Here is an 18,251-nt window from a genome sequence, read left to right as displayed (position 1 = left end):
GTTTCTACCTGGGTTTTTCCTGTATGGTACTTCCTGCACTTCCTGGACTTGGGTGGCTATTTCCTTTACCATGTTAAGGAAGTTTTCAACTCTAATCTCTTCAAATATTTTCTCTGGTCCTTTCTCTCTCTCTTCTCCTTCTGGGACCCCTATAATGCGAATGTTGTTTTGTTTATTGTTGTCCCAGAGGTCTCTTAGGCTGTCTTCATTTCTTTTCATTCTTTTTTCTTTATTCTCTTCTGCAGCAGTGAATTCCACCATTCTGTCTTCCAGGTCACTTATCCATTCTTCTGCCTCAGTTATTCTGCTCTGGATTCCTTCTAGTGTATTTTTAATTTCAGTTATTGTATCGTTCATCTCTTTTTGTTTATTTTTTAATTTTTCTAGGTCTTTGTTAAACATTTCTTACATCTTCTTGGTCTTTGCCTCCATTCTTTTTCCGAGGTCCTGAATCATCTTCACTATCATTATTCTGAATTCTTTTTCTGGAAGGTTGTCTATCTCCACTTCATTTAGTTGTTTTTTGGAATTTTTTCTTGTTCCTTCATCTGGTACATAGCCCTCTGTCTTTTCATCTTGTCTATCTTTCTGTGAATGTGGTTTTTGTTCTGCAGGCTGCAGGATTGTAGTTCTTCTTGCTTCTGCTGTCTGCCCTCTGGTGGATGAGGCTATCTGAGAGGCTTGTGCAAGTTTCCTGATGGGAGGGACTGGTGGTGGCTAGAGCTGGCTGTTGCTCTGGTGGGCAGAGCTCAGTAAAACTTTAATCTGTTGGGAGGGTGGGAGGGAGGGAGACGCAAGAGGGAAGACATATGGGAACATATGTATATGTATAACTGATTCACTTTGTTATAAAGCAGAAACTAACACACCATTGTAAAGCAATTATACCCCAATAAAGATGTTAAAAAAAAAAAAAAACTTTAATCTGCTGACTGCTGATGGGTGGGGCTGGGTTTCCTCCCTGTTGGTTGTTTGGCCTGAAGCGACCCAGCACTGGAGCCTACCGGGGCTCTTTGGTGGGGCTAATGGCAGACTCTGGGAGGGCTCACACCAAGGAGTACTTCCCAGAACTTCTGCTGCCAGTGTCCTTGTCCCTTGGTGACCCACAGCTGCTCCCTGCCTCTGCAGGAGACCCTCCAACACTAGCAGGTAGGTCTGTTTCAGTCTCTTATAGGGTCACTGCTCCATCGCCCTGGGTCCCGATGTGCACACTACTTTGTGTGTGCCCTCTAAGAGTGGAGTCTCTGTTTCCCCCAGTCCTGTCAAAGTCCTGCAATGCAATCCCGCTAGCCTTCAAAGTCTGGTTCTCTAGGAATTCCTCCTCCCGTTGCCAGACCCCCAGGTTGGGAAGCCCGACGTGGGGTCAGAACCTTCATTCCAGTGGGTGGACTTCTGTGGTATAAGTGTTCTCCAGTTTGTGAGTCACCCACCCAGCAGTTATGGGATTTGATTTTATTGTGATTGCGCCCCTCCTACCATCTCATTGTGGCTTCTCCTTTGTCTTTGGATGTGGGGTATCTTTTTTGGTGAGTTCCAGTGTCTTCCTGTCGATGATTGTTCAGCAGTTAGTTTTGATTCCCGTGCTCTCGCAAGAGGGAGTGAGAGCACATCCTTCTGCTCCACCATCTTGAACCAATCTCTCTGACATTTAATTTTTGAAAATCTTTTTAGCTGTTGTCAGTGCAATTTTGGACTCATAAACTCAACAGGTTTAAATGTTTAAAATTTGAAATGAAATTTTTTTATGCAATCATTAGTGTCATTGACTGAAATCTTCTATTTCCATAGATTTGATCCAGGCTACCAATGAGACCAATGTTAATATTCCTCAGATGGCGGACACGCTCTTTGAGCGGGCAACAAACAGTAGCTGGGTGGTTGTATTTAAAGCTTTAGTCACTACGCATCATCTCATGGTGCATGGAAATGAGGTAAGCCACGTAGACCTAACTTTTCTTTTTCTGGCAGGGGAGGGAGGCTGGTGATGACTTAAGTTTCTTAAGCTTTCACTAATTAGGAGAAAAATAAGAGGAAGTATATGGTTCAGAGTCATCTGGAGTACAATTTTAATCTACTGTTTAGCTGTTTTTCAGAAATATGTTGTTAGACATTTTGTTAGGGATGTCAAAGTGTTAAATCTGTATATACCATGTAAATGTATTAATGGACAAAAATATTAGGAGAAAGGAACAACAAAATTATTTTCCCATTGGGAAGTAATTCTTTGTGCCTCTGTGTGAAAATTGCTTTCATAAAAATGTTTACTTTTGGAAAATATTGACTAAACTAAAAATTAGCCATTTTATATGGGATACCTACCGAATCCTATTAAATTGCAGTGTTTCTGTTATATACAGAAATGAAAGATCACACAATTTAATTCTATTTCAGTGGGTCTGATCAGTTTTTATTCCCCCTCAGAGAAAGCCCGCAGACTAGGAAACTTTATACTGCGTAAAAAAGATCACAATGAGGGCTTCCCTGGTGGCGCAGTGGTTGAGAGTCCACCTGCCGATGCAGGGGACACGGGTTCGTGCCCTGGTCCGGGAAGATCCCACATGCCGCGGAGCAGCTAGGCCCGTGAGCCATGGCCGCTGAGCCTGCGCGTCTGGAGCCTGTGCTCCGCAACGGGAGGGGCCACAACAGTGAGAGGCCCGCGTACCGAAAAAAAAAAAAAAAAAAAAAAAGATCACAATGAGAATTTATGTTTTTAGAAAATTGTCTTTAGTATCAGAACTTGTTTAAAGTAGTGATTTCAGAATATTGATGTTTAGTTCTGACTTTTGTTTTTCAGAGATTTATTCAGTATTTGGCCTCTAGAAATACACTATTCAATCTCAGTAATTTTTTGGACAAAAGTGGATCCCATGGTGAGAATATTATATTTTATAATTTTCTTGCTAATGTTTTTGATGCAGAATTTTTTGATTTTTGAAGTGAGGTTATTAATTAAAAATCCGTGTTAACTGATAGCTCCGTTGGATACATAAGGGAAAAAATGTAAACCTAACTATATAGTTACTTTGTATTAGCTTTAAAATACTTAATTGTTATGCAACTCAGCATATGAATTATACATTAATTCTATTTCTTGTCTTTTTCAGTGTTTACCTTAAAAAGTAACAGTGGGTATGTTAGATCCACAATTGTTTGTTAATGAAGGTGTAAGAGACAATGAAATGAAAAAGTACTTTGCCAATGAAAAATAATCCAGTTTTAAATGTTTTTTTGTAAATTAATAGAATTTGTACTGCAGTCATTTGTTCATTCAGCATATTTACTGGTTGTCACGTAACGTATAAGGCAAGCACACCAAGCACGTGGATGGTTCTCAGATAGCTACATGTGTTAAATCTGCAACAGTGAACAACAATGCAAGGAAAAATCAGAAAAGGCATTCTGTACAAAGATGGTAGCATATCTAAATTGAATAGTCTTGGAATGTCTCATGCCCAAAGTATTTTTGCCTGAAGTAGGATTTTAAATGAGGCCTGTCTGGTACACTTACTGACCTCATCTTAGAATTATTTATATTTGAGGAGTTTAAAAAAAAATTGGAGCTAGCAAAGCACAGTTGAAGGTATTTTATTAATTAGTTTTATCTCCTCTGCCTCTCTCCCCAGGTTATGATATGTCTACCTTCATAAGGCGCTATAGTAGATATTTGAATGAAAAGGCTTTCTCTTACAGACAGATGGCATTTGATTTTGCCAGAGTGAAAAAAGGGTATGTTTTTTCTTTCTCATATTTATTTGAGCAGAAGTCGTCTTTGAGACATACTTGATTTATCTTAACTAAGTTAATTGCCAACTAGTTTTGATCACGAAGGCCCAGTTTCTAATAACCTAAAAAAAAAACTCAATAATATTATGCAAGTTACCCTTGTGGTTGCAATGTTACTTATTTATATTTTCATGCAGAAAATCTGATTTGCTGCTCAGAGTTGACATGGTACCACATTTTATTTCGTTAAAATCAACTCAAAATTCTTCAACAGTTATTATACCTTCAAATAATTTTAAATGGAGAGAATTTAAACAAGTTTCATTTAAAAGAACATGGCTGTAGTCGACAATAGTTATTTCATTGTGTTTTGATTGAGGTGAAACTGAACTGTGTGTGTGTGTGGAGACCTGTCACAGATCTGGAGAACAGATAACACTGTCCTACTGTTATACATGCACACACACAAACACATGAAAAGACACCATATCTGAACTAATTATTAATACTAACCATTGATTAGGAAAATCTCATTGATACAGACTCCTTGCATGTTTAATTCATAATTACTGTTTATTTCCCTCTAAATAGATGTTTGAGTTTAATCAAAAGTGTTCAGCTATAGATCTGTGCAAATCTTGTATCCATTCCTAATTTGAAATAATGGCAACATACTGTACAAAGTTTAATATTTTAGTCTCAAGAATTCACACAAAGAGATATAACTCTGTTTTCTGATAGCTGACCTCAACTTAGCTTTGAACTACTTTTTTTTTTATCATGGTAGTGAAAAATATAAACTTGCCTATTCAAAATAAACTAGTTTCTTGTGGGTGAAGATTTTATAAAATTAAGGTTTGAGTTCATCCCCATCTCATTAGAGATGATTCTAGTTCCTATGCCTTCCTCTGACTTCTTACATGGCCCTGGGCAGCCGTGCCTGATGTTCCGAGCTGGATTGTGACCTCTCCACAAGATGTCCACAGCCTTCTTAGAAGCTTCTGCACCGCCGAGTGGGCACATAAGGGCACTTTGGGATGCTTTCCCTACCGTTGAGGTGGGAGAGACCGAAAGCTGCCATTATCAGCACCGTCACGTCACCTGGGCATTTTCCTCAGCTGTTTCACTCCTGCTGCTTCTTGACCATCTCTGGATACAGGAGCTCCCTAAGAGGCCTGTGGGTGGGTGCAGGCTTCAGTGCCCCCTACGATGCACCCTTCAGTGCTAACCTCCAGTCACATTCTCTACAGCTGGTTAAACTCAGCTCTTTTTGACCAAACTGCAAATCAGAATGCCTTTTTCTTCACTTGATGGTTAATAGTATAAATTCTGTTCCCAGTCCTACAGGTTTTGAAGACTTCCAAGACATGTTTTCTCTGTCTCTCTCTCAAAAACAAACAAGCTGGGGTTTAGGAAACCTAGATTTTTAATACTACTATTTCTGTTATAGATTTAGAAAAATCCATTCATAAATTCAGCTGGCTTCTTTTATCCAGACCACATTGCTTTCTTCCTGAGGGCAGTGCATAGAAAGCACAGCCTTTGTGGTTAAGGAATGCATGTGGGTGAGAAGGAGTATAGAGAAGGGACCCAGCCAAAGCCTCTTCACATCTCAGAATCATCCCAGGAGATTAACAAGGAAATAGGAGGAAAACAGTTTGGAACAATGCATGTGGTCTCAAATTTTCCACATACAAGTAAGTCTTACCTTTTTGGTTTTTGTTAAATTGTAGGGCTGATGGTGTCATGAGGATAATGGCTCCTGAGAAACTACTGAAGAGTATGCCCATACTACAGGGACAGATTGATGCACTGCTGGAATTCGACGTACGTACCTCACCAGAAAATGCTTCTTACACAATCATGCTGCCTTTTATTTGAAGGTGGGCTACAGATAAGGAATTTCCTCAGGAGACAGATTTAGGTCTCCCTCATATAGTTGAATTAGATGAACACTTAGTTTAGGCTGTCAGTGAGGAATAGAGGATTTTGGTTGTCCAGATTGTCCGAGAAGTTTACAGGTGTTTACTTCAGTCATGGGAAACTACGAGTGGTGCATTCTTGGATCCCCATGTTCAGAGCAGGATGGTGGCCTCCTGTTGTGTTTGACAGAATAAAGTAGCTGCAAAACATATGTTCAGGCAGCTAAATACCCCAGCCTGCTATTAGAACCTGTTTTATACAGTCTGTTTAAATGGCACCATCCATGGAAGAGAATTATTTTTGTTTCGTCATGGTCCTTCTTCCTGCCAATGCCAACGTGGCTTGTCTCTTAAAACCAAACCTGTATCTTGACTGTGATGGTGGATACACTAACTTACACATGCGATAAGATGATGTAGAACTAAACATACACACAACAGGTAAAAACGGGAAATCGGAGTAAGATGGGTGGATTGTATTGATATCAGTATCCTGGTTGTGACATTGTACCATAATTTTGCAAGATTTTACCTCTGGGAGAAACTGGTAAGTAGTACATGGGAATCTCTATATTTTTCACAGTTTCATGTGGATTTTCAGTTTATTTCAAACTAAAAATTTTAATTAATGAAACATAGCTGATTTGTGAAAATAAAATGTTCTGCCCTGTAGGAAGATTCTTAACTCACATTGTTATCTTTCCTGTTTTGATGGTTGCCTAAAACAAAGATTTTCCTCAAATATTAGCAACTAAAATCTCTGTTAAGATTATGGTTTCGTCTATCCTAGTCACAACACCCAACTCCTGTGAAATTTCATTTAAAGCAGCAAACCATCTTACTGTTTTTTGACAGATTTGACAGTAAGGACATCACTAGGTATATATGGAATTGCTTCTCTTAACTTTTTTCCTTATTATTCATTTTTCTTTGCTTTCCTTACCGTTGATGTTGGTACTGTCTTACTTAAAGGAGAAAAGAAGTCAGAAAAGGAAAAAGAGCAGAGCACGAGGAGTTGTGAGCAAGGACTGGGAAATGGAGAGAAATCATTCTTCTTGGTGCTAGTGATTAGAGTATTTGTTGGGTGGGTGAATACTGTGAGTCTCCAGAATTATTTTAGGGGTAGACGGCTAGGGTATGTTTTCCCTATGCTAGGCTTCCTCTCTGAGTCACTGCAGGCCCCTGGAGCCTGAACTCTTCCACAGAGATCATTACACAGGGGAAGGAGAAGAATGTAATATGGCATGGTGAAAGCAGCAGGAGTCCAGGTGTTCAAAAGTTGGATTTGATTTATCTGTGGATCATTAATCACATAGAATGTATATATGTCTTATAATTGATAGGACTAACTTCATTGACTTAAATTGAAGCAAAAAAAATAGGCAATCCAGTTTTTGATATTGGTAGTGTTACTCAAAGAGTTATGCAGCATTTGGTGAATATGAATGAATTTCTTAGTCATTTGAGACTTCTTAACATGCTCTGAGAAAAATTGTCATTTGATGATCTGCAGTTAACTTATGAAATTTTCATCTGTTTCTAGGTACATCCAAATGAACTAACAAATGGTGTCATAAATGCTGCATTTATGCTTCTTTTCAAGGACCTTATCAAACTTTTTGCTTGCTACAATGATGGAGTTATTAATTTACTTGGTAGGTAGAACTACTGAATGGTGTCTGTGAAGAGAGACTGTATCAGAATGCAAAGATCTGGATGCTACAGACTTCATAAAAATCTAAGTACACGGCTCATTCAGGTCACATTTCTGTGTGTGTTCTTATGTCGAGATTAAGTGCAGGGAATGGAAAGCATTCTAGGTATTTTCAGCAGAAAGAGATTTCATACAGGGATTTTGATGCTTACAAGGTTTCGGAATGACCGAAGGAGCAGGTTCTAGGCTTTGCCTCTTGGAATAAGTCCCATAACAATACATAACTGTTCCACTGTGCTGACAGCTACCTCTGATGCCTCCCCTGGAGGTGCTCCTATTTTGATATAGTTCCACACATCTCACTATCTTTCATTTGCCATAAAGTGAAAATCAGATAGATACACTGCTTGACGTTTGGCCTACAGTAAAAGATTTCTTTCTACTGACAAGGTCACCCCTTTCTGGGATATAATGATTCAGCAAACCACTTCCACCTAGTGCCAGTCTGAGAAAACATCTCTAAACCAAGCTTGAATTATTTTCTTCCCGCTGTCAGCTGGTCATAGGGATCTCCCAGAGGCTCTAGGCATGATTGGAGGGAGAAGTAGCCGTCCAGAAGATGTAGGTATGCTGGGAGTATGAGCCACCTGTTCGTACAACCTACATGGGTTTTCAGGCACTGCTCGAGGCCGATCGCTTATATTACCGCCTCCATTTGATGATCGAGTATATTCTTGCACTTGTCTAGCTTTATGGTTTGGTGTATAAGATATCGCTTGAGGTCTTATGATCACTTGGTATTCTCTGGTGAGAACGTCAGTCTCTAGAAGCAAGCCTAGAGCAGTTTTTCCAAAGGAGATCAGTTACTATCTGAAAAAGAAATGGCCCTGCTCCAAAGCGCTAGAGGCTTCTGTTGTATTTTCCTATTGGCATGTGCCAGAGTCGTCCTGCAGCATTTGGATCTGCTGTAGACACTTGCAGTGCCTTTAGCTCTGCAGGAACAAAGGCCCGAGTGGCCCCAGGTTGGAGCAGTTGCAGAGTCTTCCTTGAGCTGGGCCCTGCTTCCATCTGACACCATACACCGATACTCTGTTTAGAGCAGCACATACACACGTTGTCTATGCTACCTCCAAAACCGATAAAAGCTCGGCAAAACTTTCGCCTGCCTTTTCCTTACAGAGAGTGCAAGGTGAAGCAGTGTGTCTTTCAGATGGAGGGGACCTTTGGACCCGCAGAAACTTCATCGATGTAGCAGGTCCCTGGGCTTTCATAGATTCTCTCTCCTTCCCCTTGACCTGCCTGTGACTTATTAGGCACCTAGCATACCTGAAATTCTTTCCCACCAGCCACAGTCAACCTCATGTCATCAAATGATATCCAGTGGCATTATGACAACCGGAGAGGTTAATATACTTGACGTAAGACAGTGACCGTGTACTGGCATCCCTGCCAGATGAAAGAAAACTACTTCTGATGGGCTGTGTTTACTGGGGTAGATAGAAAAGAACTTGCTAGTTTGATAGATGCTTATCACATGTCAGCAACTGCTGATTTTTATGCTGGAAAGGAGGACACATCTGGATCTCTGCAAGTAAGAATCATCACCTGATAAGTTTCCAGTAACCTACAGTTCATCTCTAAGATTCACTCATCTTTTGCACAAACCAGGTATGCAAGTTAACTGGGAATATGATGGAATTGCTACCCTGTATCTTTGTAGAGATCATGAAACCGATGTGGGGATCCTGCTAGGTTTAAAGTATTTCTGTGTATTTCAAAGTATTTCATCTATGTATTCAGGAAACTGGGGAAATAACCACTGATAGTTTCATGCATCCACTGGATCTAGTTTTTTTTTAATCTCCTAATCCCCAGAAAGCCTCCACTCAGATCGGTAGAAAATATAGTGACATTTTGGATCCCCAGAGACTAGCATCGTCTTAGAGTCTGTGTCCCTGAAAATTCTGGGTATGTCCCCTTTCCCATGTGTGTAGTCACTCTGGTAAATGTCCCTTTGCAGAAGAGTAGGAATAGATGCTTTTGGCTGTGTTTCAAGGCTCTTACTCAAGAATATCTGGAGGGCTTATTAAAATTGAGGTTGCTGGATAGTAACTCAGAGTTTCTAATTCAGTAGGTCTGGGGTAGGGCCTGAGAATTTGCATATCTAGTGAGGGCCTGGATGGTGCTGGGTTTGGGGGACTACAGTTTGGGAACCACTGTGTTAGATTCACTTCCGGATATTCAGGCCAGCATTTTTTTTTTTTTAACATCTTTATTGGAGTATAATTGCTTTACAATGGTGTGTTAGTTTCTGCTTTATAACAAAGTGAATCAGCTATATATATGCATGTATCTCTGTATCTCCTCCCTCTTGTGTTTCCCTCCCACCCTCCCTATCCCACCCCTCTAGGTGGTCACAAAGCACCGAGCTGATCTCCTTGTGTTATGTGGCTCCTTCCCACTAGCTATTTTACATTTGATAGTGTAGATATGTCCATGCTACTCTCTCACTTCGTCCCAGCTTACCCTTCCCACTCCCTGTGTCCTCAAGTCCATTCTTTACATCTGTGTCTTTATTCCTGTCCTGCCCCTAGGTTCATTAGAACCTTTTTTTCTTAGATTCCATATGTATGTGTTAGCGTACAGTATTTGTTTTTCTCTTTCTGACTTACTTCACTCTGTATGACAGACTCTAGGTCCATCCACCTCATTACAAATAGCTCAATTTCGTTTCTTTTTATGGCTGAGTAATATTCCGTCGTATATATGTGCCACATCTTGATCTATTCATCGGTCGATGGACGCTTAGGTTGCTTCCACCTCCTGGCTATACAGGCCAGCATTTTCAATCGGTGCTTCTTGGCATGTTCACGCAAATTGATGAATTATCAGTGACATCAGAAAAATGAACGTAATGGTCCTTCTTTACTGCTCAGAACCTTTAGAATTTATTTGAATTATCTAGATTTTTATCAATTAGGATTGCCCGATTCAGGAGGAAAAAAATACAGGATGTCTCGTTCAATTTGTATTCAGATCAACATGAATAACTTTTTTAGTATTAGTAAGTCCCATGGAATATCTGGGACCTACTTATGCTAAAAATTATTTTTTACAATTAAAATTTAACTCAGTGTCTTGTATTTTATCTGGCATCCTGACCGCCGACATGAATTTGCACAGTCTTGCACTTCTTTTAGCATGTATGTTTTTTTCCTCTTGAGTCAGGCTTCGTACCTGTCTCCTGAGGACATGCTGGATTGCTGGGTTCTAAATCTCATTCTAGGTATTGAAGCAGTTGGCAAGGGGAAGGGAGTAAGAAGTAGAGGGACAGAGCACGAGGAGAATTTTTATTCCCTCGCGGAAGGTGGGTTGATTACAGGATCTCCAAGCAACGCAGGACCAGCCTCTTCAGACTGAGAAAGAAAAGCCTTTTCCAACAAGGGTAGCTCATTTTGGTTTGAATCTACCCAAGTACTTTCCTTTCCAGTTTTCTCTTTCAATAAAGAGTCCTAACTTTCACAAAGGAGACCCTGTTGAAGCTGGAAATTTAACTTGCCCACATACATTATAATTCAGCAACTCACAAGATTGGACTCCCTGACTTTGGCGATGACAGCCCTGTGTCTGTAAGGATAAGATTATTTTAGGGCAGCTTGGAGTACCACAGTCTGACTGGAGCCTTGAGCCAGTCATTTTAAATCCTGTGTTGTCATTTTCCTTTTTAAGCTCTCCAGTGGAGTCGGGAGCAGCCATCCACCCCACAGTTCCATCTGCCTTGTTCTCGTCATGGTCTATCCCAGCAGCTGCTTATTCTGATAAGCTCCATTCTGGGTGCTTATTTCAGAAAACCATAGGTCATAATTTAAGTCATTATTTTGCTCCTGTGCCGCACAGATTCCGAGAATCCCATTCTCCACTAGTTGCAGGTGGTCATCACCGCCTTCACATTCATTCAGGTTATCTATCTAATCCCAGATTCCTCCCTTTGACGTTTTCGAGGGTCTGATTTCTACAGCCTCTTCAGCCACCAAATACTACGTCTATGCAAGAAACAGAAGCCACTCCACGTATTCTAAGTAGAAAGGGATTCAAAACGAGGGGTTAGGTCTTCATTTAATTATGGGAAGCCTACAGGAACTGGTGCTGGTCTCGGCCTCCTGAGATGCTCCTGAAGTAACCAGTTCTTGTGCTCTAGGGAAGCGACCGCTTGTGAGGCCACTACTTGAAAGTATGCTGAAACAATCTCGGCTGCCTTACAGCACTAGGGAGCTGGAGAACGGACACTTGAAGCTATAACCCAGGGAGTCAGATCAAGTGGCTGTGACTGTGACAGTTATTCCCTAAAGCCCAGGAAAGCTGGAGGGTGACAGTGAAATGCTGTGAAAGGTAGCTCACCCTCCAAGGATCTTATCACTTGCCATAGGAAACAGCTGTTCAGGTACAGGAAGCCTGCTGCATCGGCCTCAGTTTCACCTTCCAGATCGCCCACAGGTCTGTCTAATGTGCGGAACTAAATCCGCATCCAGATCCCTGGCTTCTCATGAGTCTAGAAAAAGATAGAATAGAATTGGGTGAGCCAGTCACCAACGTCGAATACAGTGCCCTGGGAGGTTTTGCCTTTCCTGGGGAGAGATTCCTGCCCGTGGTGTGCAGTTCAAAACCACATCACCTTTATTTCAGGTGAGGGCGTTTGGTGGCAAGCCAAGGAAGGTAGACTTTTCCATTCGCTTTTGCTGGCTGACCTTAATCTTTACAACTCATAAATGTGAGCTTTTGCTAAAGTTCATGTCCAGCCATCTGCTGTTTTGCTTTCTCTGTGTATTCTTCACTGGGAAACTTATCGTTTCCATTATGAGGAGTCTCACATCTATGCTTTCTGTCCTTCCCTTCCTCCTGAGCTTCAGTTTTGTACGTCTGCTTATTTGTCGACACTTAAATTTAAATATTGTGTTCTAACCTCAAGCTTTGAGTTTCCCACTGACTAAAATCTGTGCCAGTCAGAAATGAAGTTCTGTGGATTCATTCTCATCCTCTCTCCCCAGTGTACCCCTGCTTCATCCCCACTTCTGCTTCATGAACACTGGACTTAATGCCTTTACCATTGATTTAGCAATTAAAGATGTTAAGTCATGTGACTCTCCTCTGTTATTGTCTTGAACACTCCTTAAATGCTGCTCTGCTTTACTTTATGTTGACTTTACAGATGGAGTGTATTAAGCATGCATTTTCTCCTTATATTAAAATAATAAACATTCCATGTATTTTTTTATTTCATTTAATTTGAAAAAGAGAGTCTCTTGCCTAAGATTAGGAGCAGAAAAGGAGAAGAGTTGTACCTTTTCATATTAGTGACCTAACCTTTCAAAAGTGGTAGTTGTACATTCTGGCCTCACGACACTGTGGTGTTGAGTGGCCTTCATTCAGCATTGTCAAATTGCTCTTGTAAAAGTAGCACTCTAGAAGAGAAGTATACGCAGTATCCCAAGTGTTTTGAGACAGGTCTGTTTTTTGTTTGTTTACTAACTAAGCGCTAGGAATTAACTTTATAAATATATCATGGGTGAGTCTTAGTCAAGGACTTCATGACCAGTTCTCTACATCTAATGTTGGAATCAGCAGTGGTGCAAATCTTAGCAAACATTTTATCACTGTAATGAAACTCTGATGCATGAATAAGAAGATGCTTCCCTTACTGACTAGTGGTCGTTAGTAATAGCTTACATGCAGGGTCTCAGTTTGTTTCACAGGGATGAGATACCTTTTCATCTGGTTCTTTTCCTTGGACAGTTACTCTGCAAAAGCCAGTACTAATATGACAAGGGAATTTATCAACACTTTATAAAGATTCACATTACAAATGTCAATATTTGATCATTTCAGATACTGAAAATCAACATGTTATCTTTATTATGAAAGAAAGAGACTCATTTCTGGGTGACCCATCCCCTCTGTTAAAAGTGTTAATTTCTCTGGTCTCTTAAGCGGGTGAGGGAACTTTACAGCTTTGCACTGATCAGTACATGTTCCTTTTCTGTGTCATTACCACTGTTACAGAAACACTTACGAGATTATAACCTAAAACCATCATTATTGAAAACTCTTTTGTTGCTGAATCCTAAATAACACAGAAGATACAAACAACTTAAAAAGCATCCAGAGGAGACAAAAAACACTGCTTAAGATTTTGATGCATTGGTTCTAAGAGGAGATTGAGATTATTCAGTTTGATTTCTCTTTTTGTGTTATCACTGAAGATCTGATTCAAAGAAATAAACTTATAGTAAAGAAAAGTAATTTAGACACTTGGAAGAAATTGTTTATGTGAAGATTGTTTAAAAAGCAAGAAAGGTGTGTTTTACCAGAATAAGTCCTAATTTTCAAAGGTTTAAACTGAAAAGATCTGTTCCCCTATAACACCATATTTCTGTCTCTAGCTTAGAAGACAGGGTGGGTGGACAAAGAAAGTATACTTAAATTTGGCCATTTTTTAAAAGACCCACTTTCCTCTCAAATCCTAACAACTAGAATACATTATGTGTTTGTTTTCTTGATCTTTTTGCTTCCCTCGAATACCCTACAGGGGAGGTCCATGTTAAAAGTAAAATTACCAAAAAACTGTCAACAGAAGGTAATGAGTAGCTACCCTCAATAATTAGTTCTTTGTGTAATTATATATTATTAAACCTTTCATGAGAAAATTAAAAATACTTTTGAGGTAGTAAAATTACATGCCGAATGAAATCCAGAACTTTCAAATGTGAGAGAGCATAAAAATAGCATATGTTTAAGCATGTGCAAATATGAAATAATGAAGATATTGAGCCATCAGTTATGATCCAGGGTTGCCAGGGAGCTATTTTAGACACTGGCCGACTGTGTCTCCATCCGCAATGTTAGTAATTTTTGACTGAATGAATGGATGAATGACTGGCTGGGGAAAGCACTGTTAAAATGCTAGTTTTCTTCAAAACATGTATGGAGAAAATACACTCTCATACTACAATTATAATTCATAATTCTAGTCTTGGGAAGCAGAAGAGAGCAGCAAAAGGACCCTTTGTTTTTCTGTCTAGAAAGCTAAAAGTTGAGAAAGATGATACGATTATAGACTAGAAGGGACGAAACTCCACTATTTTATAACAAAAAGGCATAATGTTTGAAAGAAATAGTTGATGACCAGTAAAAGCAAGTATCACTTATATGGAGTGTAGACAATTTAAAGAATTCTTTAATTCAGAGAAGTTTATAGATTATTGCTTTATAATATATAGATTATTGCTTTATAGTGAACTATTAAGAAAATAAGGATGATGTAGGGTGCAGTTTTAACTTTTGAGATTGTTATCAGCAAGAATTTGATACTATTTTATGAAACAGAATATTACGCTATATGTATCATGAAGTATACCTGTTATGACAATTAATATATTCTTCTACTTTAACTGTATTTTCATTATTTAAATTGTTTCATGTGAGACACCTTAGACACATAACACCTTTCCTAAACTACTCATACCTCACTTGTTTAGGTGTTTTTAATATTTCCCATAAGTTTTAGTGCCAAGTGTTTTGATTCAGACATTAAAGTTGTTAAGTAATAGTATCAATGTAAGCTTAGAAGAAGATTGAACATAATACACTTTCCGAAATGCTTATCTATCTCTTCTAGAAAAGTTTTTTGAAATGAAGAAAGGACAATGTAAAGATGCTCTAGAAATTTACAAACGATTTCTAACTAGGATGACACGAGTGTCTGAATTTCTCAAAGTTGCAGAGGTAAGTAATATTAACACATGTATCTGGAGTAAACAGTAGAGTTCATAATCTGGTAAGACATTCTGCCACAGAGTCACAGGTTATTAGGGTTGGAAGTGGCCTTGGAAGACATTTCATCCTGCTTCTCACCCAGAGCTGTGCTCTGCACTCTTGCTTTTCAATCAGAAGATCATCCTGTGTCCAAATAAAAGTTTCATGGATAATGAGCTCACAGCTTTGCAAGGTGGTCTGTCCCTCCATCTCACCTCATGGCTGTCCTTGATTGTGAGAAAGTGCTTCCTTTGTATTGAACTGTAGAAAAAAGCCCTTAGAAAAGTCTGTCCATTGTTCTTAGTGTGTAAACCCTGACTTTTCTTACTGTGTCAAAATGATTTCAATACAAGGAAAAAAGAAAACAAAGTATAATTAATTTTATAAAGTTTATAAATTGTGTCTTAAGGATGTCTCTTTATACGTAATCACAATAACTGTGTAACCATACAGTTGTTGTTCCTGAGGTTATCTGTAAATTGGTGTCTTCTCTTATGAAATCCAATGATTGACTCATAGTGGAAATTATGACATTTTATTACATTCCTTTGTCAGGGTGACAAATGGGTTCTTATCTTGCTTGTCAACTAACTGATTGCTAGGGCTGACTGAAGTGTTTTGTGGGAAGGGTTCTGAAGCTCACCAGCAAAGCATAAAATGCTGTGGACGTGGGACATTCATGCCATGTTTTTGCTGTTTTTGCCATTTTCAGAATATAGCACAAGAACAGACATTTTATACACATAGTTTCAAAAGCACTCTAGTCCAAGCATTATTCTTCAAATTTCATTTATTCACAGGAGTGATAATTGTCATATTTAAATTCCAAGACCAAAATAATCTTGCAAAATACTGTCTCTCGAGCTTAGATCCATACAGTTTATAATCAGAATTTGTTAAAAAAATCAATATGGGAAACAAAAGGTAAAGATTAGCTTAATAAACTACATATACATTAAAGCATGTTCATGTATATTTCCACGGGTTTATTGATGTTGGTGGCCTTTAAGGAAGGATAGAATTGCTTGAAACTTTTGCTGCTACACAAGTTTTATTTTTTGTATTTGATATGATTTTCCCATGGTTCAACTGTAATTATCAATGTAATCTAGCAAAATTTGCCTAATTTCTTTCTGTGAGAAGATCAATTATACCTAAACACTCAGGGCAGAAGATTATTTCACTGTTCGATTAATTCCTGATGCACACTCTTCCCAGTGTTCCCATCTGATGTTGTGTATATCAAAAAAGTAAAGAGCTGGACGTGTTACAATTTGGGGGTAAATATTTCTCTAATCAACATAATAAGGCTGGGCTCAAGGTCTCCTTGAGAAAAAGGGTGCTTATATATCAGTTCCTTCTATTCTTACATGTAAAATTTTACTTTGTGTCTCTTGATAACCTCGTGTTATCACAGGCCCATTTCAGGCTGCTGAGAAGGAGATATACAGAAATTAGATGTCATTTTGAGAGTTTGTCTTTAAACAACATAATAATAAATATTTTAATTTTATTCAAACATTATGACTAAAACTTTTTATAGAATGGATACTAATTTACAAAATTATTTTTAATAGAATAAACATCAATCACAATGGGTTAACCATTAGTGTTTTCTTTCACATTTAAATCGTATCGTTCATAATTTAAACATTAACTATTTGGATACCAGTGTCGAATGGTTTGGTTATGATTGGTAAATACAGAAAATTTTCAACAAATATACGAAGCTTCTCTTTTCTACCAAGCAGTGCTTGTGTGGTGTACATATGTATGGACTCCTACCCAATAAGCTACCCTGTTGTTAATACCATTTGCCTGAAGAATGTGTAGATGACTTGCAAGAATGTTGTTTCTAAAATACAACTCTATATATAGGCTATATGGCAAATATTAACATTAAATTTCCCATCGTATTAAAAGAAATGTGGAGTAATTGAATAATTCCTATGGATATATTCAAATTTTGCAGAGGAATTACTTAAAGTACAGAAAACTTCCTGTGCTTTGAATTCTTATACTGAAGTCTCCTAAAGCAGACAACTGAAACTTTGTAAAATGGTTATTTTACAAGTAATAGGCATGTCTGCTAAATGCACTTACCTTTTATAGAACTAAATTATTCTTAGTTTGCTATTCCAAGGTAAATACCAACTCATTGGAGTTACGTCTCCCAGAATACTTGCAGACAGAAAGTGATGAGATTTCTGTAATACAATCGCACTTCATCCTCCAACTTCATTGTGGTTCAGAAGTTCAGGACAGTAAGAATAGCAATGTAAAGGAAGAATTCCTTTAACAGAGTTACACACTTAATAGAATCGAATCACCTTTTAAGGAGGTGATTCCAATATTAGGGACCCATAATGCTTTAATTTAAAAAACACTGACTTCATTCATATTCATATTTATTTTAATGGATCATCTCAAGAGGTATTGAAATATGGAAGTAAATAGAATGAAGTTGCCTTAATTTATAATTTCCATACTTGGAAAGAATGTGAGTTTAGGGCAGACATAAGACAGCCCCCAGCAAAGAATTATCATCCCAAAATGTCAATAGGGCCAAGGCTGAGAAACGCTGCTTTATTTTGTATTTTTTGTAACATCTTTATTGGAGTATAATTGCTTTACAATGGTGTGTTAGTTTCTGCTTTATAACAAAGTAAATCAGCTATACATATACATATATCCCCATATCTCTTCCCTGTTGCGTCTCCCTATGCTGCTTTAGATATAGAAAAGGCAAAGGAAAGAAGTTAGCTCAGCATTTGACACACAAGTGGACTTGCCCCTCTCCAGTTTGCCTTATTGTCTTTCAGGAGCCGACACTTAGGCTTCCTGTATTTGCTTCCACATTTCCATCAGCATAATGAAGCACTTCATTTCTCACAGAGAGACTTGGGTTAACCCGCTTTGCTTCCTTAAGCCTCAATTTCATCATTTATATAGAATGAGAGAATGAAGTTATGATTTGTATTTTCCCCAGCTTTTTATTTTGAATAATTATCAAACCTACAAAAGAGTTGATAAGCTTGTATAGTGAACACCTGTGTACTCTCTTCATTGATTCACCTTTATTAATATATTCCCGTATTTGCAGTCTTGATAGCACTTTCTTTTTCTGCCCCTCCCTCCCTCCC

At 38.6% G+C, this 18,251-nt stretch overlaps 1 protein-coding gene across 7 annotated transcripts in view; it reads left to right on the top strand.

The window, feature by feature from the left end:
- Positions 1-18,251, top strand: part of SNAP91 (synaptosome associated protein 91) — a 158,514-nt gene that overhangs the window by 51,291 nt on the left and 88,972 nt on the right. For all 7 annotated transcript variants that reach the window (XM_079938766.1, XM_079938769.1, XM_079938772.1 and 4 more), the window contains exons 3-8: positions 1,789-1,931; positions 2,795-2,870; positions 3,624-3,726; positions 5,457-5,550; positions 7,189-7,300; positions 14,972-15,078. In XM_079938766.1, the coding sequence (XP_079794892.1) occupies positions 1,789-1,931; positions 2,795-2,870; positions 3,624-3,726; positions 5,457-5,550; positions 7,189-7,300; positions 14,972-15,078 (635 nt within the window). The remainder of the gene's footprint in view (positions 1-1,788; positions 1,932-2,794; positions 2,871-3,623; positions 3,727-5,456; positions 5,551-7,188; positions 7,301-14,971; positions 15,079-18,251) is intronic.

Source organism: Stenella coeruleoalba, assembly GCF_951394435.1.
Source record: "Stenella coeruleoalba genome assembly, chromosome: 12".
Lineage (NCBI taxonomy): Eukaryota > Metazoa > Chordata > Mammalia > Artiodactyla > Delphinidae > Stenella > Stenella coeruleoalba.
The sequence above is the reverse complement of the archived record's forward strand: the minus strand, read 5'-3'. Positions and strand labels throughout refer to the sequence as shown.